This window comes from Schistocerca americana, chromosome 10 (genome assembly GCF_021461395.2).
Source record: "Schistocerca americana isolate TAMUIC-IGC-003095 chromosome 10, iqSchAmer2.1, whole genome shotgun sequence".
NCBI classification, from domain to species: Eukaryota; Metazoa; Arthropoda; class Insecta; order Orthoptera; family Acrididae; genus Schistocerca; species Schistocerca americana.
The window spans coordinates 187272246-187295530 of record NC_060128.1 but is presented as its reverse complement, the minus strand read 5'-3'; the positions used below and the strand labels follow the sequence as shown (position 1 = coordinate 187295530).

General features: G+C 42.8%; 1 protein-coding gene across 1 annotated transcript in view; it reads left to right on the top strand.

Annotated features, from left to right (window-relative positions):
- LOC124552629 (protein draper-like) overlaps nucleotides 1-23285 on the top strand; it is a 237919-nt gene that overhangs the window by 51158 nt on the left and 163476 nt on the right. Inside the window, exon 3 of the mRNA XM_047126954.1 lies at nucleotides 20807-20933. Within this exon, the coding sequence (XP_046982910.1) occupies nucleotides 20807-20933 (127 nt within the window). The remainder of the gene's footprint in view (nucleotides 1-20806; nucleotides 20934-23285) is intronic.

The following is a 23285-nucleotide window of genomic DNA, read 5'->3' as shown; positions in this document are numbered from 1 at the left end:
TTTTATTTAGTCCACTTTGAATGTAGTCTTGGTATGGTTCAAATGGCTCTGAGCACTATGGGACTTAATATCTATGGTCATCAGTCCCCTAGAACTTCAGAACTACTTAAACCTAACTAACCTAAGGACATCACACAACACCCAGTCATCACGAGGCAGAGAAAATCCCTGACCCCGCCGGGAATTAGTCTTGGTATCCTTAAGTGTTTCTTGAATCTATATTTCGCTCATTATTGATAATACTTCTTCAGGTCTATGTGAGGGAACAAGCCTTTAATTACATCAGTATCACAATCTGCCAGGAGGTAGCTCCCTTCATGAGGTATTTTCATTATTTTGTATGGACCTGTATATAAATATTGCCATTTCTTATTCAGTCTTTTCGTGGTTGATGCTTTTGGGTGATTTCTCAATAAAATTTGTTCCCCTACATCATATGTGACTACTTTCTTCACGTTTTTATCAAACCGGGTTTTTCTCAATTGTGCTTGATGCTTCAGGTTTTCATAGACCTTCTTCACCATATCTTCTTTCTTGATAATCTTTTGTTCTATCACAGGTAATTTCTTCACCCATTCTGGCACAATACTTTCACCAAATACTACACTCCTGGAAATGGAAAAAAGAACACATTGACACCGGTGTGTCAGACCCACCATACTTGCTCCGGACACTGGGAGAGGGCTGTACAAGCAATGATCACACGCACGGCACAGCGGACACACCAGGAACCGCGTTGTTGGCCGTCGAATGGCGCTAGCTGCGCAGCATTTGTGCACCGCCGCCGTCAGTGTCAGCCGGTTTGCCGTGGCATACGGAGCTCCATCGCAGTCTTTAACACTGGTAGCATGCCGCGACAGCGTGGACGTGAACCGTATGTGCAGTTGACGGACTTTGAGCGAGGGCGTATAGTAGGCATGCGGGAGGCCGGGTGGACGTACCGCCGAATTGCTCAACACGTGGGGCGTGAGGTCTCCACAGTACATCGATGTTGTCGCCAGTGGTCGGCGGAAGGTGCACGTGCCCGTCGACCTGGGACCGGACCGCAGCGACGCACGGATGCACGCCAAGACCGTAGGATCCTACGCAGTGCCGTAGGGGACCGCACCGCCACTTCCCAGCAAATTAGGGACACTGTTGCTCCTGGGGTATCGGCGAGGACCATTCGCAACCGTCTCCATGAAGCTGGGCTACGGTCCAGCACACCGTTAGGCCGTCTTCCGCTCACGCCCCAACATCGTGCAGCCCGCCTCCAGTGGTGTCGCGACAGGCGTGAATGGAGGGACGAATGGAGACGTGTCGTCTTCAGCGATGAGAGTCGCTTCTGCCTTGGTGCCAATGATGGTCGTATGCGTGTTTGGCGCCGTGCAGGTGAGCGCCACAATCAGGACTGCATACGACCGAGGCACACAGGGCCAACACCCGGCATCATGGTGTGGGGAGCGATCTCCTACACTGGCCGTACACCACTGGTGATCGTCGAGGGGACACTGAATAGTGCACGGTACATCCAAACCGTGATCGAACCCATCGTTCTACCATTCCTAGACCGGCAAGGGAACTTGCTGTTCCAACAGGACAATGCACGTCCGCATGTATCCCGTGTTACCCAACGTGCTCTAGAAGGTGTAAGTCAACTACCCTGGCCAGCAGATCTCCGGATCTGTCCCCCATTGAGCATGTTTGGGATTGGATGAAGCGTCGTCTCACGCGGTCTGCACGTCCAGCACGAACGCTGGTCCTACTGAGGCGCCAGGTGGAAATGGCATGGCAAGCCGTTCCACAGGACTACATCCAGCATCTCTACGATCGTCTCCATGGGAGAATAGCAGCCTGCATTGCTGCGAAAGGTGGATATACACTGTACTAGTGCCGACATTGTGCATGCTCTGTTGCCTGTGTCTATGTGCCTGTGGTTCTGTCAGTGTGATCATGTGATGTATCTGACCCCAGGAATGTGTCAATAAAGTTTCCCCTTCCTGGGACAATGAATTCACGGTGTTCTTATTTCAATTTCCAGGAGTGTATTTGGTTAGGTGAATAACCTGTCGATAAGTGCGGTAAGTCATTATACACTTTCTCAAATTCATAAATCCAATCGATCCATTTATAATGTTGTTTGGGTATTTACGTCCGTAAAAATCGGTTCAACTCTCGGAAGATTCTGTCAGCCGGATTTCCACAAGGGTAAAATCTTGACATGTAAATGTGCTGGATTCCTTGTTCTTTCATAGTGTCTCTCCATACTTTGCTTGTATAATAAGCAGCATTGTCTGTCAAAATCATTATAGGTTTGCCAAGCTCAGTTATGTAGTTGTTGATAAATTTGCGTAACATGGGTCGAATGTGGAGATTTTTCAAAGGATATAATTTCACATATTTTGAAAAGAGATCATAGAAAGCCAAAACATATTTGAACCGTCTACATGTCATGGGACATGGCCCACAGACATCACATGACACCAACATTAAAGGTTGTTGTGGGATGATCGGATGTAATTCTATCTTCCGCCAATAGTTTATGGGTTTTGCCTTCTGACATATTTTGCACTTCTTAAGAATATTTGTAGCTAGACGTCCCAAATTTGGATGATAGCAGTATTGTGCTATTTTGGCTGTACATTTAGCGGCGCCAAAATTACCCCAATTCAAGTGAGTGTACCATACTAGTGATTCTAAATATTTATTTGGAACACAAACTTTCCAAACATCTTCTTCATCCTTCCTCCGATACAATATTCCGGATTTTAATTGATACTGTTCTTGATAGTGACTTAGCGTTTTGCTTTCAACAGCACGTCTAATGGCTTTCCACAACTTATCATCTTCTTGCAGCTGTGGAAGACTTCGACATAGCTGTGAAATCTGCCTCTCACAATATTGCCTTGATAAATTCATGACTTTAAAGTCAATAGTCCGTTCTTCACACTCGTCGTCATTCTTTCTTTTCGGTAGTCTTGAAAGAGCATTGGCTATGATGTTGTCTTTCCCTCTGATGTATTTGAGCGTAATATCGTATTCTTGCAGTAGCAAGGCCCATTGGGTTAAACGTGAACGGAACATCGTTCCCGTTAAAATGAAAGATAAAGCTTTGTGGTCGCAGAATACAATGATCTTCTTTCCATATACAAAATAGCGAAACTTTCTAAGGGACCAGACCACGGCCAGTACTTCCAATTCAGTAGTACAATACGCACGTTCACAGCTAGAGAGTGTTCTGATGGCAAACCCAATTAGTTTGATGGTACTGATTTCTTCTGGATTGTCCATCTGGAAAAGAGTGGCACCCAATCCTGTTTCAGAAGCATCTGCAGCAATATAAAAATCTTGATCAAGTCTCGGATGATGTAACAGTGGAGCATTAGTCAAAGCATTGCGGATGTTATCAAAAGCTTGCGTGCATTCGGTATTCCACTCCCACATGACATTTTTTCTTAACAGCCGTAACAAACAGTCTTGGCTTCCTAACTGATTGGGTAAAAATCGCCGAAAAAATGAAACTAATCCGATAAATGACTTTAATTCCGTTCTATTCTTTGGATAAGCACATCTGTTAATTGCATCCATCTTTTTAGGATTTGGTTTTATCCCTTCAGGAGTAATTATATGTCCAAGAAATTTCAATTGGTTATGAGCAAACTTGGATTTGCTCAAATTAACTCCGTATTCCAAGAATTTCTAAAAAACTCTTCTTAATAAGTCCAAATGTTCCTCCCAAGTTTCAGAAGCAATTAGCAAATCATCCCCATATAAAGTAACTTCATTCAAAAGGTCTCTGCCCAATATGGTATCTAATGCCGATATGAAAACACCACCGCTTATTTTCAACCCAAATGGCATGACAGTAAACTGGTAACTTTGGCCTAGAAAAACGAATGCAGTATATTTTCGAGATTCTTTCGATATTCTAGTTTGCCAATATGAACTACGTATATCCAAAGAAGTTAAGAAGCGGGCACTATAAAACTTTTGTACTAACTCTTCTAGTTTCTCCGGTCGCGTTTGCAGAGGTATAATAATCTTATTGACCTCTCTGGCATCCAACACCAATCTGATGTCACCATTGGGTTTAATCACCGCCACAAGAGGGTTACAATATTCGGAATCTGAGGGCTCAATAATACCCCATTCTAATAAAAATTGATTTCATTTCTGACTACTTCTTTCTTTGTCCATGGGATAGAATAGGAAGTATGACAAAAGGGTTTATGCTCGTACGTCTTTATATGGTATTTAAAGTCTCTTATTATACCCGGACGTTTACTAAAAATCGACTCATATGCTTCCAATAGTGGTACAATTCGTCCCTTTGGGTAACAGATAGAATCAGAATATTTAACACAATTTCCTGCAATGACATTTTATCCATCATCTCTTCAGAACATTCAATAAGGCAGATATCATACTCATTTTCATCATCAATACTGACATATTTTACCATTAGATTCGTACACAGTTGATTTGGAATTACTCGGTCCTTTCTCATGGTGGCTGTCAAAACATTACCATTGGAATTAAATATACATTCACCCTTCTCTAAATTAATGATTGCACCGGTCTCACATAAAAAATCCAAACTCCAGACACATGGTACTGTCATTTTTAGGAACAACCAGGAATGTACTTTCTATTTGAGCCCCCCGTATTGTAACGCCGACACGTACCTGTTTCACAACTTTTTGCATTTTTGCGCTGAACGCGCCAGACTCGGTATCCTGTGATAGGAAAAGTGGGCATTTTTACCCCTCTGCTTATCTGTTTTAAACAGTCCAGCGTCATGACACTAATAGTCGCTCCAGTATCAATTAATATTTCAACATCAACACTATTTATACTGGTTGGAATTATTGCCTGTAAAATTTGTCCGCATATATTAGAAACTTCAGGTTTTTCTTCAGTTAATTCATTCCTTATATCCTGATCATTATTGTACCTTAATACTCCCAGTTCAAATTGATGCCTGCATGCCTTCTCCTTTTTAGTCATCCTAGGAAGGCATTTGGTGACTGGTATTAGTTTAATCTATCTCGTTGAGTCATCGGTGGGGGTTCATGAACTTCCACAATCCGTACAGTATGATCCGAGTTATGGTATTCACCCCGTCGCACATTGGAGGCTCCTTCGCCAATTGGTATAACTCCTTGTGCTGGATGAGGACTCGAGGCATTTATTCCATCCTGCCGATGAACATTATGCTTCGAATTATCTTCCCAAGGTCGAATGCAATTGGGTTCATCACTTGGGTACCTGTTACTCTTATTAATATCACTACTATGCACATTCGCGTCACCATATCGAGGTTTACCTCTAGCACAGTAAGTATCTCTTCTATATTTATTATAATCATTGTTTTTATTGCAACCATAGGATGAAGATTGTCCACGATCCTGTGATGCGGGTTTGACCTGGTTTTCGGTATTATTATTATCATACGTTAAATTATTATTATAATTATTCGTATTACTATGAGTGTGAGTCGACATTTGATTACTACTCATATCTCTTGCGTCTTCCATAATCATATCTATAGAGTCAATCACCGACAAGAATTGTTCTACATCGTGGTCAGGAACATTTATTAACTTTTCACGTATATTTATGGGCAACCTTCCCTTCAAAATTCTGATCACTTCCTTCTGAGAAATTGGATCACTCCAATAACGTGTCTTATTTATGTACTTTTCAAAATATTGCCTTAAAGTACTCCTTTTACAGTTAAAATACTCAGGTTGATAAACCTCTTTTCTTAATTTCTCTTGTTTACTCGACGACCAGTATTTAGCCAGAAAAAGTTGTTCAAACTCAGCGCAAGTATGGCAACTTTCACTTACTTCGGCGGCCCATAATGCGGCTTCTCCGGTAATTTTAGATGCTATAAATTGAAGTCGGTCGTGTTCAGACCAGCTACGTGGAAATATTCTTTTGAAATTATTGATAAAGATTTTTGGATGCAGGTTGTTCTTTTCAGTGGAGAATGTTAGGAATTGTCTACTTTTAAAAATGCTGTTCTCCACCTTTAAAAAAGACAAATATCCTCGCTGACCAAAAGAATCATCATCTTTACCAACTGAATCATCAGCTTCCCAATGCAAATTTTCACCACAATTGTACCTCGTATTATCACATGTTCTGTTGTTTTTCGACCTATTCTCCGAACGTTCGCCCTCTGTCAACAAATTTTATGATGACTTTCGTCTAACTCCGCCAATTTATGATTGGTTTCCTTTTGCCATTTAGGGAAGTCATCAACTATTTTGTCTTTTATTTTCTGAATTACGCTAGTGAAGAGCTTAATTAATTCATCATTTCCACTTAGGTGCTCATTGATATTTTCATTTGGCTGAGATCCAATACTAGTCTTAACCTTGTCTACAATTTCATTTCCTTTTATTTCTATCCATTCAGATAGATCTTCGTCAAGTCTTTTAGTTTGATCTACTAAATACTTGTCAATCCCCTTACGAGCATCGGACTCAAACTCGACTATTTGTTTCGAAAGCTCTTCTATCTGTGCGCTAGTGTTGAAACAGCTGCTTTCACACTTAACCGTCCTATTGGACAGGTCATCATAATTCTTCGAAATTACCTCATATTTCTTTTCTACGCCATGAAGTTTTCCCATTAAATTATTATGTTGCCTTTCTAAGGTGTTAGAAAACTCTGCATCTAGTTCTCCAAATTTCGCATTTAATTGAGTCTCCCAGTCCGCCTTTAATTCTTTCTTCGTATTTTCCAGTTTATGATCAAAGGTGTTCAGTTTGCTTTCCAAAGAATCCATTTTACCTTCTAATGAACCAAATTTGGCCTCAAATTTTTCATTTAACTTTTGATTGTCCTCTTTTAATTGCTTATTGTCTTTTTCTAGTGAACCAAGTCTTCCATTCATTACACACATTTGAATATTTATTGATACCAGCATATCAAACATTTTTTGAAATGGCCTTTGCTGTCTCTGACAGAATTACAATATCATCGGCGAACCTCAAAGTTTTTATTTCTTCTCCATGGATTTTAATACCTGTTCCGAATTTTTCTTTTGTTTCCTTTACTGCTTGCTCAATATACAGATTGAATAACATCGGGGAGAGGCTACAACCCTGTCTCACTCCCTTCACAACCGCTGCTTCCCTTTCATGCCCCTCGACTCTTATAACAGCCATCTGGTTTCTGTACAAATTGTAAATAGCCTTTTGCTCCCTGCATTTTACGCCTGCCACCTTTAGAATTTGAAAGAGAGTATTCCAATCAACATTGTCAAAAGCTTTCTCTAAGTCTACAAATGCTAGAAACGTAGGTTTGCCTTTCCTTAATCTTTCTTCTAAGATAAGTTGTAAGGTCAGTATTGCCTCACGTGTTCTAATATTTCTACGGAATCCAAACTGATCTTCCCCGAGGTCGACTTCTACCAGTTTTTCCCTTCGTCTATAAAGAATTCGCGTTAGTATTTTGCAGCTGTGACTTATTAAAAAGAGATGCAAAACAAACACAATGCTTACGACGCAACTACGTTCTCCTCCCTCTCTGACTGGAGCGCTAGTGTCGGTCTAGCTGTCAAACGGTAACAACTTTTACGGCAGTGTCACAACTGTTACCTTATACTGTGTCTATACTTAATTATATTTTGCCGCCATTTCGAAATCTTTTGGCTATTGCATCTTTAGCTGTGCTATGACGCCATTGGTCAAAGCCATGCAGGTATAATAAAGGGAAGACGGCGCTACGGGTTTCAGACCTGCTGTACATCGCTTTGAAGGCGGCGCTGATATATTAGTAGCATCTAAGTTTTTAGAGTTGCTTCTTATTCTTCTTTTGTCATGTCCACACAACAGTTGTTTTAAATAGTGAATATAACAGAGATTTCGTGACTGACACGATGTTCGGAAGGCATTTTCAGACGTACTTCTGGTCTTATAGGCATATTTGATCCGGAAACACCCCCTGCGGGTCCGGGGGTTAGAATAGGCCCGAGGTATTCCTGCCTGTCGTAAGAGGCGACTAAAAGGAGTCCCTCCCCCTCAAGGGGATAGTTTGCGCCTGCGTCCGGAGACGGACGGTTCCACGACTTAAATTTGTGGAAATTTTGGTTTTTCACTTATTATGTTTTCTTCCTTCCTTTGTTTGGTTCCTTTCTTTGTCCTTCTCCCTCTCACTGTCTGCCTGTTGCCTTCTTCTCCTTGCCTTCTTGTCCACCCTCTGGTCTCCGCCTCGGCGTTTGAGACAGTCTGTCCTTTCTCTCCCTCTCTCCCTTTTTTTTCCTCTTCTTCTATCCCAGGAAGGGCTGATTGCCTGAGCTGTTACCTTCCGAACGTGCCTATTGATCCCTCCGTCTGTTTCTCGGGAGGTGTGAACATTCACCAAAGGCGGGAGTGCCCTCTGAGAGGGCCCCCACAAGGAAGGAGTGCGCCATCGGAGACGCTGGCAATCATGGGGGATTCATCCGCAATGGATTTTTCTTCTTCTTCTTCTTCTTCTTCTTCTTCTTCTTCCCTGTGTTCTGCCCAAAAAAGAAAGCTAGATGAAACCCCTGTTCCGAAAATTCTACCACCAGCACCGAAGTTTCTTGTTGTCACAAGATCTGACGGCCTCGATTTCTCAACAGTCAACCCTTTCGTCATTCAGAAGGGTGTAGATGCGATTGCAGGACCAGTGAAATTACATTTGTGATTGAGTCTCACTTGTACTGTGACAATTAGAGGCGAAAACTGTGGTGGTTTCATTAGGTCTGGTTCTTTGCTGTGCAAGTAAGGGAGTCAGTTATTTGGGGTAACTGAGCGAGCACCATTATGTTGGTCTATGTGATACGTTTTCCACGTTTTGTCTATGGCTTTGTGAATCGAAATCATGGGGGAGTACACGCGTGAGTGATTTTTATTGTATTGATGGTTATGTTGTAAATGGTGTGTTAAATCACGCGCTCATTTGTAGCCAAACCAAGCAGAAGTCACCATTGCTACTTGCTTATGTGCTACTGTCCTTATGTTTGGCGTTGTTTGTCTTTTGATTGTGGGTGTGCTCACGTTAAAAAATAAATAAATAAAATAAAATTACGGCTACTATTCATAAGGGTTGTCTTGTTTAAGCTTTTATGATATGCTGGTCTGTTTGCCTATCACATTGGCTTTCTATGCAGTAAGTGAAGGAATGTGTATGGTGGTTCGAGATTGTAGGCTGACTAGTATTTGATCTGGTGTTGAGGTTAAGGGCGAGATCAGCATCCCGCAAACCCGCACGCTGCGCGTGGTTAAATGTTCCGCTATTGGGGAGCCGGCTCTCCGTTCTTGGATTTTGTAAGGATACGTGATGAATGCATCGCTGTAGTTTTTCGCGTGCTAAATTGCTGGGTGTCGGCGCCGTCCTAGGGCTAGACTTGTGATGTATGTTATGTTGAAAGGGATTTAAGGGGAGTTGGAATGCCGGAAAATGGAAAAAATTCACATTTTCAGTTTTTAACCTTATAACTTAATTTGAAATTTTCTGCTTAAAATGGTGCAAAATTTGTTAAGAAATTCCAATTGGAAGTATTTTTATTTAATTTTTCAAAATTACATGTGCGCCCAGCAAAGTTACCCATCTTGTGATTTGTACACATTTAAATCTTCGCATTTCCGAAAACATTACATATAGAAGGCTGTGGATTTCACTCTTCAGTTGTAGAATCTTTGATCCTTCCATAGGTACCATTGTTTTTACGACTAGCTGTGTTTATTGTTCAGTTTTTGATCTGTGAGTGTTTGTTTTGAGCCTCGAGTTTAGTTTGTCGCTCATTTGGAGTTTGTTATCTGTCTTGTTTTGACTTTCAGTGGTGAGTGCGTAGTTTCTACGATGCCTAGGAGTGCATCATTATTTAAAAAGCGAAAGTTTCGCGGTAATAGATTGGGTCTAGTGCAGCAGGGGATACAACCCGTCGGCTTTGAACAATGACGTCATTCCTTAGTCATAGATCGTAAAGACTTCACTTGGAGGCATAGATAATAAAGCAGTTCTGTGCTCTAATAAGCACTATCATTAAAATAATTGAATGTAAATCTAAAAGCTTTTGCTGTTATGTTTCAGTTTCGTTTCTTTACTGATTGCTTAATGAAGTAGGATCAGTTTATTCTATCTCGTGAAATTTTTTTTTTAAAAAGCCAAAAAACTCGTATTACGTACTGAAGGGAGCTAGAACACTAAGAAGAATCGCTTCTCGGCTTTTGACAAGATATTGCTTAATAAAGTAGGATCAGTTTATTCCATCTCGTGAGATTTTTTAAAAAAAAGTCAAAAAAACACTATTGCTTAATAAAGTAGGATCAGTTTATTCTATCTCGTGAGATTTTTTTTTTTGAAAAGCCAAAAAACACTAATTAGGTACTGAAGGGAGCTGTTTAATAAAGTAGGATCAGTTTATTCTATCTCGTAAGATTTTTTTTTAGAGTCAAAAAACACTTATTATGTACTGAAGGGAGCTAGAACATAAAGAACAATCGCTTCTCGGCTTTTGACAAGATATTGCTTAATAAAGTAGGATCAGTTTATTCTATCTCGTGAGATTTTTTTTTTTTAAAAAAGTCAAAAAACACTTATGCTTTTGACAAAATCAATGTTTATCTCTCTCGCATTCCTTTGTTTCTCAACATTCTCCTCAGCTCTTTCATCTCTGTAATACATGCTCTCTGGCGACTTGTGACGTCATTGTTCAAAGCCGACGGGTTGTATCCCCTGCTGCACTAGTCCCAATAGATTTACAAATAACGTTTGTTCAAGTGATTCTTCTTCAGCACCTGTTGATGCTGGTGAAAGTTCTGACGTTTGTACAGCTGAGATGTGTGAAGGAGACACGCCCACCAGTGCATCAAAAAAGAAGTTATCAAACTGTGCAAGTGAAATTACAGATGAAGCTTCTAATGAACAATATGTTTTAGTCGACTTTCCTGTTTTTACTGAGTTTATGAAGAAATGTTTGTGTTGTAATCTTTGTGGAGGTTCTTTTGATATGAACATAACAAAATCTATAGGACTTTCCTGCAAAATTGCTATAGTTTGTGCCAGTTGTGAAAATGAGACCTGTTTTTGGAGCTCTAAAACATGCAGTAGCAATTTGTTTGAGAGTAATATCAGGCTAATGTATGCAATGAGAGCAATTGGTAAAGGACATACTGCTGCTCAAACATTTTGTGCCATAATGAATCTTCCACCTCCACCTGCTAAAATTGACAATTACACTGAAGTGATAGGAGATGCTGTTCAGTCTGTAGCAGATTTATCAATGAAAGCTGCTGCCAGTGAAGCAAAATATATAAATGAAGGAAACCCAGATATCCCTGTTGCTTTTGATGGAACCTGGCAGAAAAGGGGTCACACATCCAAAAATGCTGTTGCTACTGTTACTAGTGTGGACAGCGGTAAAGTTTTGGACTATGAAGTGCTCACTAAACATTGTTACCATTGTGCATCTGGTAAGATAGAAGCAGCTCACATATGTAGCAAGAATTATGAAGGTACGAGTGGAGGCATGGAGGCTGCCGCTGCTGTGAAAATGTTTAGCAGATCAGAAAAAGAACGGGGAGTATTTTACACAAAATTCCTTGGAGATGGGGACTCCAAGGCATACAAAAGTGTTACAGAATCCATGCCATATGTCAATAAGACAATAACTAAACTAGAATGTGTCGGTCATGTTCAGAAACGAATGGGCACTCGTCTAAGGAAACTGAAACAGAATCTGAAGGACAAAATTTTGTCAGATGGTAAAACCATTAGAGGTCGCCTGTCAGATAAAATTATAAATGAATTACAACAATACTATGGTATGGCAATAAGAAATAATGCAAATAATTTGCAGGAAATGAGACAAGCTGTATGGGCCACATATTTACATCGATCATCAACTGATGATAATCCTCAACATTTTGCTTGTCCAGATGGTCCTCAGTCATGGTGCAATTATAGAAAATCTCAAGCTACTGGGGATCCTTATCACCATAAAAATTATATTCCATTGGCTGTTATGGAAGTAATTAAACCAATATATAGAGACTTGGGGCATCCTGATCTTCTGCGAAAATGTCTTCATGGTTGTACCCAGAATCAAAACGAGTCGTTCAACAACCTCATTTGGACTCGTGTACCTAAGAATGTATTTGTTGGGATAAAAACATTGAAATGGGGAGTCAGTGATGCTGTTATTTCATTCAATGATGGTCATATGGGTAGGCTAAAGGTCATGGCAAGGCTCGGCATTGCTCCTGGTATCAACACCATCAGAGGTCTTCAGCTTCTGGACAGCGTGCGAGTAAGGAAGGCTCAGTATGCAGCTGAATTTAATACAAAAAAAGCAAGGGCAGCAAGGAGAAGAAAGCTTCTAGGTGAAGAAGAAGAACTAGAAGATGACCCTGATTACTCTGCTGGACACTTTTGATAATAGAATAAAAGGTATTTGTGAATTTTCATAATGAATTACTTTAATCGCATTTTCTGGCATTTGACATTTTTAGTGTTACATGTACCTTTATCTCATAAACCACTCAACCAACAACATTCAAATTTTCAGAAATGCTGCAAAACAGTTCAAAGAGGCCACTGAACTAGAATCATGACAAGAACTGGCTTATTCTCTGAACTAGGGAAGTTTATGTTATACTTTTTCCAATAAAAAATGGCTTAATGGTAAAAAATTCATAAATACTATACCAACAAAAAGAAAACATTGGTTCTAGTTCAGTGGGCTCACAATATATGCTGAAAACCTCTGCCAGAATTTCAAAGTTCTGAAGATAATAGTTCCAAAGAAAAAGGTACACAAAGTTAGCAAATTTAACATTGGCGAGATAGGGCATTCCAACTCCCCTTAACTGTACCAAACTTAGGAGAGCTTTTATTTTGTTTTAGGTCTGTACATGGAATAATGTTGATATTTTGTCGACTGCGGCAATAACTTCCTGTGTGGGGAGATCCTCTGAGGGACTTGTATTATACTATTGCAGTGCAGTCCATCTGAAACGTGCTGCTTAAAACTTGGGACTGCAGCTCTCTGATGTTATATATTACTTTTTAATCTTAAATGTCTTGGATGTAATATGGTTGTTGAGGATTATGTAATTAATTTTGATCGCTGATTTCTTAAAGAAAGTATTTCGTTTTAAAATATGTGCTCGGCCATAGCCTAATTAAATATGATTTAACTCATCATTCAAATTTTCTAGTCATGCTTTCTTAAAAGGCTTTCAGTTAAACGATTGCCATTTGCATATTTAAATGTTTGAGTGACTTAAAGGAAAAGAATATTATTTTGTAATTTGTACTGATTGTTCCTTTTGGGTAATACCTGACTTATGTGTTCAATAAATGAGTGTCTAGTCAATGGTAATGCACTGTTCTATTGCTAGCCTACCCCTTCCACTCCACTGCTTTGTGTCGAAATTGTAATGAGGACACCCCTCTGAGCTGACACCTCACATACCCGGCAGTCTTGTTCAAGTGCGGCTAAATGCGTTGCCTGTGACAGGGACACCCATGAGGGTGACTGTCCACCTCCGTCCCCTCGTTGCATCAACTGCATGGACGACCATGCTGCCTCCTCTCGCGACTGCCCCGTCTACAAAGGTGAAAAAAGGGTAAAGGAAATTCGAGTGAGAGAGAAGGTGTCGACCACGGCTGCTCGCAAGTTATTCCGTAGCAGAAAGCCCACTGTGCTTCCGGTGGGTAAATACAGTGCCATTCTCGCCTCCCCTCAGCCTACCAGGGAGGTAGCTACTCAGACATGCGATCTAACATTTAGCGATTCGGTCGTCAGATCGGCCAGTGCTAAGATCGCCCGATCAACGTCTCCTCTTCCTCCCACCAACCCTAAGGCTCAAACATCATCTGCCACTGCTAAGACGAGGACCTCTAAATCAGATGCACGGAGCTTTAAAAAAGAACCGACACGCGAAGATTTCTTGCGTACACGAACTTCACAGCCATCACCTGTTCTTTCGACAAAACATAATTCTTCAAAGAAGACTCCTAGAAAAAAGAGTTCTCCATCTCCGCCGAGGCGCTTTTCTTGTCCTGCGCCACCCAGCAGTTGCCGTCATCGGCCATCTTCAGTTTCGCCAGGCCGCACCGCTGGTAGCCGATCATCTGGCCTTTCACCGACGGAGGAAGCTGCCCCTCCTGACCAGCTCAGGAAGGTGGCAGATGCAACTGTTGAGTTGATGGACCATGACTCACCACCTATCGATTGCAGCAGCAGCAGTGCTCCCTCGAAGCCAGGCCCTCAGCGGCCATCGAGGTGACCCTTTCTTGTTTCTTCTTTTTCTTTTCGTTTTCACAGTGGCACTTCTTCAATGGAATATTCGCGGCATTCGGTCCAACCGAGAGGAACTAAAATTGCTCCTTCGAATGCACTGCCCGCTTGTCGTAGGTCTCCAAGAAACGAAGTTACACCCATGCAATCGTATTGACCTGGTACACTATACCTCCGTGCATTTTGACCTACCCCGCGTGGCATGTATTCCGGCTCATGGAGGGGTCACGTTGCTGGTTCGGGATGATGTCTTCTACGATCCAATCACATTGCACACAGATCGGCAGGCAGTTGCCGTCCTAATTACTCTCCCCACTATCACTTTTTCCATTTGTACTGTTTACACTCCATTGTCGTCTGCCTTTACTAGGGCAGACGTGATACAACTGATTGCTCAGCTTCCTACACCATTTTTGTTGATTGCAGACTTTAATGCCCACCATCCCCTTTGGGGATCTCCAGCATCCTGCCCGAGAGGCTCCCTCTTGGCAGACCTTTTCAACCACCTCAATCTAGTCTGCTTAAATACCGGTGCACCTACCTTCCTTTCGGATGCAACGCATACCTATCCCACTTGGAGCTCTCAATATCCACTATCCAACTTGCACGTCAGTTCGAGTGGTATGCTCAGTCTGACACATAATCGAGCGACCATTTCCCCTGCGTAATCCATCTCCTGCATCACACCCCTTCTCCACATTCCACTAGCTGGAACATCTCCAAAGCCGACTGGGGGCTTTTCACCTCCCTGGTGACCTTCCGTGATCGAAACTTCTCCAGCTGCGATAGTCAGGTCGCATACCTCATGGACGTTATTCTCACTGCTGCTGAATATTCCATCCCTCGTACTTCCTCTTCTCCGCGTCAAGTCCCAGTCCCCTGGTGGACTAGAGCATGCAGCGACGCTATTCGTGCTCGGTGACGTGCTTTACGCACCTTCCAACACCACGCTACGATGGCGAACTGTATCAGGTACAAACTACTCCGTGCACAATGTCGTCGTGTTATCAACGAAAGCAAAAAGGCTTGCTGGATGGCTTTCACCAGCTCATTCAACAGTTTTACTCCTCCTTCGGTTGTCTGGGGTGGCCTGTGCCGGCTATCTGGCACCAAGGTCCACTCCCAGATTTCTGGCTTGACTGTAGTGAATGCAGCCCTTGAGGATGCTGAGGAGGTCTCAAATGCCTTAGGCCGCTTTTTCGCAGAGGTTTCGAGCTCTGCCCATTACCACCCTGCCTTCCTCCCCCGAAAACAAGTAGAGGAGGCACGACCATCTTCATTCCAGTCTTTGAATCGTGAAAGTTAGAATGCCACCTTCACCGTGCGGGAGCTCGAAAGTGCACTCGCCTGGTCCCGACCCTCTGCTCCGGGGCCCGATGGTATCCATATTCAGATGGTGAAGAACCTTTCTGCTGCAGGTAAAGGCTTTCTTCTTCGCGCCTATAATCGCATCTGGACTGAAGGTCCTGCTTCTACACTCTGGCGTGAAGCAATTGTTGTTCCCATACCCAAACCAGGAAAGGACAAACAACTTCCTTCCAGTTATCGCCCCATCTCCCTTACCAGCTGCGTCTGCAAGGTGATGGAGCGCGTGGTCAATTCTCGATTGGTTTGGCTCCTTGAATCTCGACGTCTCCTCACCAATGTCCAATGTGGCTTTCGTAGGTGCCGCTCTGCTGTTGACCACCTAGTTACCTTGTCGACCTTCATTATGAACAACTTTTTGCGTAAGTGCCAGACGGTGGCTGTGTTCTTCGATTTGGAGAAGGCTTACGACACGTGTTGGAGGGCGGACATTCTCCGCACCATGCACGCTTGGGGCCTTCGCGGTCGCCTCCCTCTTTTTTATTAATGCATTTTTAATAGATCGAATGTTCAGGGTACGTGTGGGTTCTGTTTTGTCAGATGCCTTTCACCAGGAGAATGGGGTGCCCCAGGGCTCCGTTTTGAGCGTGGCCCTTTTTGCCATAGCTATCAATCCAAGAATGGATTGCCTTCCAGCTGACGTTTCAGGCTCCCTTTTCGTGGACGACTTTACGATCTACTGCAGCGTTCAGGGAACATGTCTCCTGGAGCGCTGTCTTCAGTGTTGTCTAGACCGTCTATATTCCTGGGGTGAGAAAACGGTCTGTGTGAACTTCTGGCGTTACAAACAGTTTCTTCCACCATCCTTACATCTCGCTCCCGTTGCTCTCCCATTCGTGGAGACAACAAAATTTTTAGGTCTTACATTTGACAGGAAACTTTGCTGGTCTCCACGTGTGTCTTACTTGGCTGCTCATTGTACCCATTCCCTAAATGTCCTCAGTGTTCTCAGCGGTAGTTCATGGAGAGCAGATTGAATGGTCCTGCTTCGCCTATATAGGTCCATTGTCCAATCGATGCCGGATTATGGGAGTTTTGTCTACTCTTCTGCCCGGCCGTCCATCTTACGCCATGTAAACTCAATCCACCATCGGGGGTTAAGTCTGGCGACTGGAGCATTCTACACCAGCCCTATTGAGTCTGTATGCTGAAGCTGCCGCATTACCACCAAACTACCGGCGCGATATGTTGCTTTGTCGGTACGCCTGCTGACTGATGTCAATGCCCGACCACCCGTCATATTTCTCCTTCTTTGACGACTCTCTCGACCGCCAATACCGGCTGTATGTGTCTGCCCTGCTACCTCCTGGAATTCGCTTTCGTCGCCTGCTTCAGCAACTTGGTTTTACCCTCCCTACGACTTTTCGAGTGGGTGAGAGCCCGACGCCACCATGGCTCCAGGCTCAGGTTTGCGTTCACCTTGACCTCAGCTCGCTCCCAAAGGAGAGGACCGCGGATTCGATATACCGCTCGAGGTTTGTCGAACTTTGTTCGAGGCTCGCTAATAACGTCTTTATTTACGCAGGTGGCTCCAAGACTACATCTGGTGTCGGATGTGCCTTTGTGGTTGGGAATGATACCTTTCCATACCGGCTCCTTGACTAGAGTTCAAGCTTTACAGCTGAGCTTTTTGCTCTCTATCAGGCTGTTCAGTATATACGCCACCATCGTCATTCTCCCTATGCCATCTGCTCTGTCTGATTCTTTGAGCGCCATTCAGAGTCTCCGTGACCAATATTCGGACCACCTTCTCGTGCAACGAATTCAACGGTCCCTTCAGTCGCTAGCTGATACCGGCGCTCGTGTCCTTTTTTTTTGTGGATTCCTGTCCACGTTGGTGTGCCTGGGAATGAAGCTGCTGATGCTGCGGCCAAGGCTGCTGTCCTTCCTCGGACAGCTTCCTTTTGTGTCCCATCAACTGATGTTAGTGGGGTTCTTTGTCGGCGCGTTGCATCATTGTGGCACGAGGCTTGTTCCTCTCTCCATGAAAATAAGCTTAGGGCCATCAAACCAATCCCGACAGCTCGGGCGACCTCCTCACGCCCTTCCCGGCGAGAGGAGGTCATTTTGGCCAGGTTGCGGATTGGGCATTGCCGATTTAGCCACCGCTACCTGTTGTCCAGTGACCCCGCTCCGCAGTGCCCCTGTGGTCATCCATTGACGGTGCGCCATATTTTATTGTCCTGTCCCCGTTTTATTCACTCTTGTGTTGTCCTGTGTCTGCCGTCTACCTTACAGGAACTTTTAGCTGATGACGCTCGAGCATCTGCTCGTATCCTTAGGTTTATCACAGTGACTGACTCGTCCAAACAGATCTAACTCTTTTATTTTGTTTATCTGCGTCTTTGTAAGTACTTTCTGGTGTTGCCCCCTTGCGTTTTTCTACGCTATTATTGCACTAACGTTTGTTGGTCATTATGTTCTGGCTAATCAGTGTATGTTGTATGATAAATTCGGTAAACTTTTGTTATACTGCAAGATATGGAAGTTGCTTGTACACGGCAGTGAGAGCTTTGGTGGCTCAGGATGCATTCAGACATCTGTAGCACTGCAGGAAAACCGAAGTGGTGTCCATATACATGATCACAATACGTGGTGAAGATAATAGCAGGATGTGTGTACATGCCCGCAGCAGCAAAAGAGTTTGGATATCAAAACCAGCTCTGTATGACTCTTTACCACCCAGAAAACTCCATCAGCACAATCCTGCCCCCAGCAACAACAATTCCAGAAACCCCTAACCTTGTGTCCCCTTATGAATTCCTCTTCCCAAAACATGACTTGGCCACCTCCACTGTGACTCTCAGCCTCCTAATGATATTCAGTACTTAATAAAGTCCCCGCACACCTCTCTACGAAAGCAAAACCAGTAACAGTAGTTTCAGAAACCTCAGTTTCATGCATGGCACACCTGATAATGAATAATAACAATAATAATAAGGGAACATAAGTCCCATTCAGTCTGTCTTGATCACTCAAACCTTGATCCATACTTGATTGAATGCCACAAATAATCCTTCTGCTACTGCCAAGTCCCTATGAAGATCACGGAAAGGGCATCGTAGTCCATTTTATGTTACTGCTGCATGTGTGACTTTTGCGATAAACTGCAGTAACACCCAAATAGTAATAACAGGTTCCATATACAACACCATACATCTGTTGAAAAGAGCTGTCAGTTTCATTATAAATACAGGCACAATGCTTAATCAAAGTTACAACAAAAGATAACATTTAATAACTGGTCACTGACATCCTTCTCGTCAACTCGTGACGTTACGTAAGGTATCGTCACCCAAAGCAGAGAATTGGAATCGCACTTTACAGTTGACTCACAGGATGTGTGTTAAGACAGCAGGTAATGATGGTACTAGAGGGAACCTTGGATGGTATAAATTTTAGGGGAAAACAGAGATCACAGTATAACAAACAAATAATTGAGGACTTTGGCTGCAAGTGATACTTTGAAATGAGAGGTTGGCACAGGAGAGAAAATTGTGGTGGGAAGCTGCAAACTTGCCAGTAGGGTGATGACCCAAAAAAGTAAATTTCTACGTTGACAGAAGCAATGCTCACATTGTAACAGCAATGCTCTCAGTTATGGTTACACAAAAATTTGTTGAGCACATTTGCTGTTCTACATTGTAATCAAATCACTTTATATTTTCCAGGAATCACTGGGATTTTGCTTTTGTCTGTAGCAAAGCTGAAATTTGTGATGGATGTTGAAATCACATTTATATGTATTTTTAAATAGGAAAATAACTTTATTTCTCATTTGTGTGAGGAGGAAGTTTTTAACCTTGCAAACAACCATTTTTAACTTATTTCATGGGTATTCATTAAGAAGTGTTATTTTGTAAGCTGTTAATTTTATGAGAGTAATTTTCTGCTTAAGTAAAAGTAAACTCACCCATTAAATGACTGAGGTAACAAAGGTAGTAAAAGCAGTGGATCTACTTTGAGCAAAAGTAAGGTTCAAATCCATCTTCAACCAAAATGATGTAAGAGGCAATCAAATGTAAACAAACCAGATGGAGGAAAAGTGGTAAACTTTCTGTTATTTCTGAAGTAATGGCCATAACTGTTAATACATATATGCCAATGTGAGACAATATGGTCAATGCCTTCACGGAAAAATGTTTGAAGTTGCCCACAGAACCACGACTGTACCCATGCGTGCACCTCTTTGTCCACAGCAAATTGACAGCAACAAATGTCTTCCTTCAGGGCTTCAAATTTATGGAAATTGTGGGGGGAGAGATTGGAATTGTACGGAGGATGTGTTGAGCTTCCCCCCAAAACTTTTGCAGTTTAACTGAAACAATCTGTCAACAGAATGCCTGCCTACATGTTATGAAGGTTGTTTTGGCTACACTGCAAAAGTTTTGGGGGTGGGGGTGGCAAACCTCAACACATCCTCCATACAAACGAAACTCTCCTCATGCAATTTCCATACTTTGGGAGCCCTGAAGAAAGGCATTTGCAGAGCCCTGAAGAAAGGCATTTGTTGCCACCAATTTGCCTTGGATGAAGAGGTGCACACCTGGGTACAATTATGGTTCTGTAGGCAAATTGCAAATATTTTGTTCCATGAAGGCATTAACCATCTTGGCTGTCAGTGCAGTCAATGTGTTAGCAGTTGTGGTGATTACTTTCGAAATAATAAACAGTTCACAGCTTTTTTCCATCTGTCTAATTTTCATTTGACTGCCCCCAATACTTTTTCTGTGGGTTTTTCCACATCATTCATGTTAAACATGATGGAGGCTACCTCAGAATTGCTGTGACAGCCATTTTGTATTATTGTCTGACTATTCTTGCAATCAGTTACTAACCATGTTGCTTTTACAAAGACTATAGAAAAACATAAAGGAAGGACTTTTTCGCTAAATACACGATAAAAAAATAATGTATCATTTTAAGACTCTCTAGTCTCTCTTTAAATCGTCAGGCTTGTGACTGGTGTGATGCAGCCTGCTGCATTAGTATAGGACACTGAAGTACAATTTGATGCTATTCCTAATGGGAAATGTAAGCAGTTAGACATTACTATTATTACTGTAAGAGAAGACCCATTTCAGTTAATCGTGACCAGAACCTGTAAATAGATGGTATTATTTTTGTCTTTTTTATGGGTGTCGGTAACTGCAGATCTTTAAAAATAATTTTCAGCTACACGACGACAACGAGGGTGTCTGAGCGCAAGGCCTACCAAGTGAGAGAGCACATGTGGTGCTTCAACATCCCACCAAGGTGCTCGAAGTACAAGTTGAACTTCAAGACTGTCTACAAGATTCAAGCAAGTTTCTATGATATTCAGAAGTGTTCTGTTGTTTACTTGCTCAAAAGTGTCTTCCTAGGGCAGCATATTGTTCATAGCAAATGTATGTGTTTTGCAGACCATCTGCTATGTCACAGCTGTGAATAACACAATAGTATGTTCATATTTTAAGTTGACTAAATATACCTATAGGAACTATTAGACCCACAAATAAAGACACTCACGTGTAGCTTTCGGCTACAGCCTTCATCAGTAAAAGGTACACAAATACAACATTCACACATACACACACAAGCAATATGCGTCATGTACACGTGACCCCCAACTCCAACATCTCAGGCCAGAGTGCAACATCGTGTGGGGTGCAAGCAGCAATCTGAAAGGGGTGGGGAAGGGGAAGGAGAAGGGATGGTAGCACACAGGTGGGGAGAGAGACGAATACTGTCCGGGGAAATGTGGAGGGACTAGACTGTTAATGGGTGCAGTGTCAGGAGGTTGTGGGGTAGAGAGATGGGGAAAGAAAGGAACAGAAAAGGAGAGGAATGGGAAAAGGTGGATGCACTGGCAGAGGACTGCAAACAAACAGGGGAGGAGATGACAGGACAGAGGAGGTGAAAACTGTCGGGTGGATGGTGTCGGGACAGTATGTTACCGTAGGTTGAGGCCGTGATAATTTGGAGTGGAAAATGTGTCGTAAGGATAACTCCGATCTGCGTTCTTCAAAAAAGCTGGTGGTGGAGGGAAGGATCCAGATGGCTCGGGTGGTGAAGCAGCCATTGAAATCGAGTGTATTACGTTCAGCTGCAAGCTGTGCCACGGGTGGTCTACTTTGCTCTCGGCCACAGTTTGGCGGTGGCTGTTCCTCCTGGTAGACAGCTGGTTGGTAGTCATACCAATATAAAAAGCCCTGCAGTGATTGCAGCAGAGCTGCTAAATGACATGGCTGCTTTCATGGTTGGGGCAAACCTGTGACAGGACTGGAGTAGTAAGTGTGGGTTGGTGTATTTGGGCAAGTTTGCACCTGTGTCTTCCACAGGGATATGATCCATGATGCTAGCGGTTGGGATTGGGAGTGGCATAGGGACAAACTAGGATGTTTTGGAGGTTGGGTGGGAGGAATGGAAAGTATCTGGTAAGACATCCTTCATTTCAGGGTAGATAATGAAGGCCCTGGCAAAGGATGTGGTTCAGTTATCTTGGCCTCAAGCTACAGTATTGTACTGTGCCCACACCCTCCACCCAACAATTGCCATCCCCTCTGTCCTGTCACCTCCTTCCCATTCTCATCTAGCCCTCTGCCAATGCGTCGGCCCATCTTTCCCCACTCCTCTCCTTTTTTGCTCCTTTTTTCCACATTTCCCTGCCCCTGACCTCCCCTGACCTCCTAACACTGCTCCCCCTCTCTCTCTTTCTGGTAAAGTTAAAGTACAACCAGCTTTCATGGCTACATTTCAATTGCTTAACTCGCTGATAATCAGTGACTTTATTGAGGAATGAAACTCCAGTTTCTTGCAGTTGCCCCACCACTAATACATACTTCAAGAAATTTATGCTATGTTGTCCAAAAAAACGTAGCCAAAACACTCGTAACACTTTTTAATTGAGTTTATTGCATCACAACACACACAAGACTAGCATGGGTTATGCACCTAAAAGATAAAATAAGACTGGTGCCCTGTGCCCACCACCATGGGTGCTTATATAGGTTCCAGTAATTACAAAGTTACATTGTTTGATCGTAATTGAATTTGCAACTAACATGTTGAGTCCTTCTCAAAACTCATTATAACAACTTTTCTGAAACAGTTATCAAGTCGAAACATTACAGTTCTCATGTTAAAGTTATGTAAAAAGTGCATCAACAACAATGTCTTAATTACTTCTGTTTATTACCCTACAAATGTAATGTAACTTTTGTTCATGACAGAAATCCTGTGTCTTTAGAGGGGATTGTATTGTAATTACCACAACTTTTCTATATACAGGGTTGACACATGTTCAGGGAATTTCAAACATGTCAGGGAAATCAAGGAAATATCAGGGATTTGAAAAAAACGCTGAAAACATCTCGTTTTTTGCCTCAGTAGGTGAAATGGTTTGTTTACTGAGATGTGCACAGTCACTGGCTGGATGCAGCTGAGCACATGCACCACTTCCCTGCTCCCTCGTTACTACTGCTTCTCCCCTCCCTTCCATTCCCCTCAGCTTGCAGTCAGTGCTGCCACCATTTTTCACCGCTAGCCTAGCAGCTGCTGAAGAGAGGCAGGGAGGCATGAGGAGTGGTTTGTTTGGAACTGATTCTCAGAGACTGTAGGTGCAGCGGCTGGAGATGGCAGCTGTGTGTGCCTGAGATGTGTACGAGTGATTGTG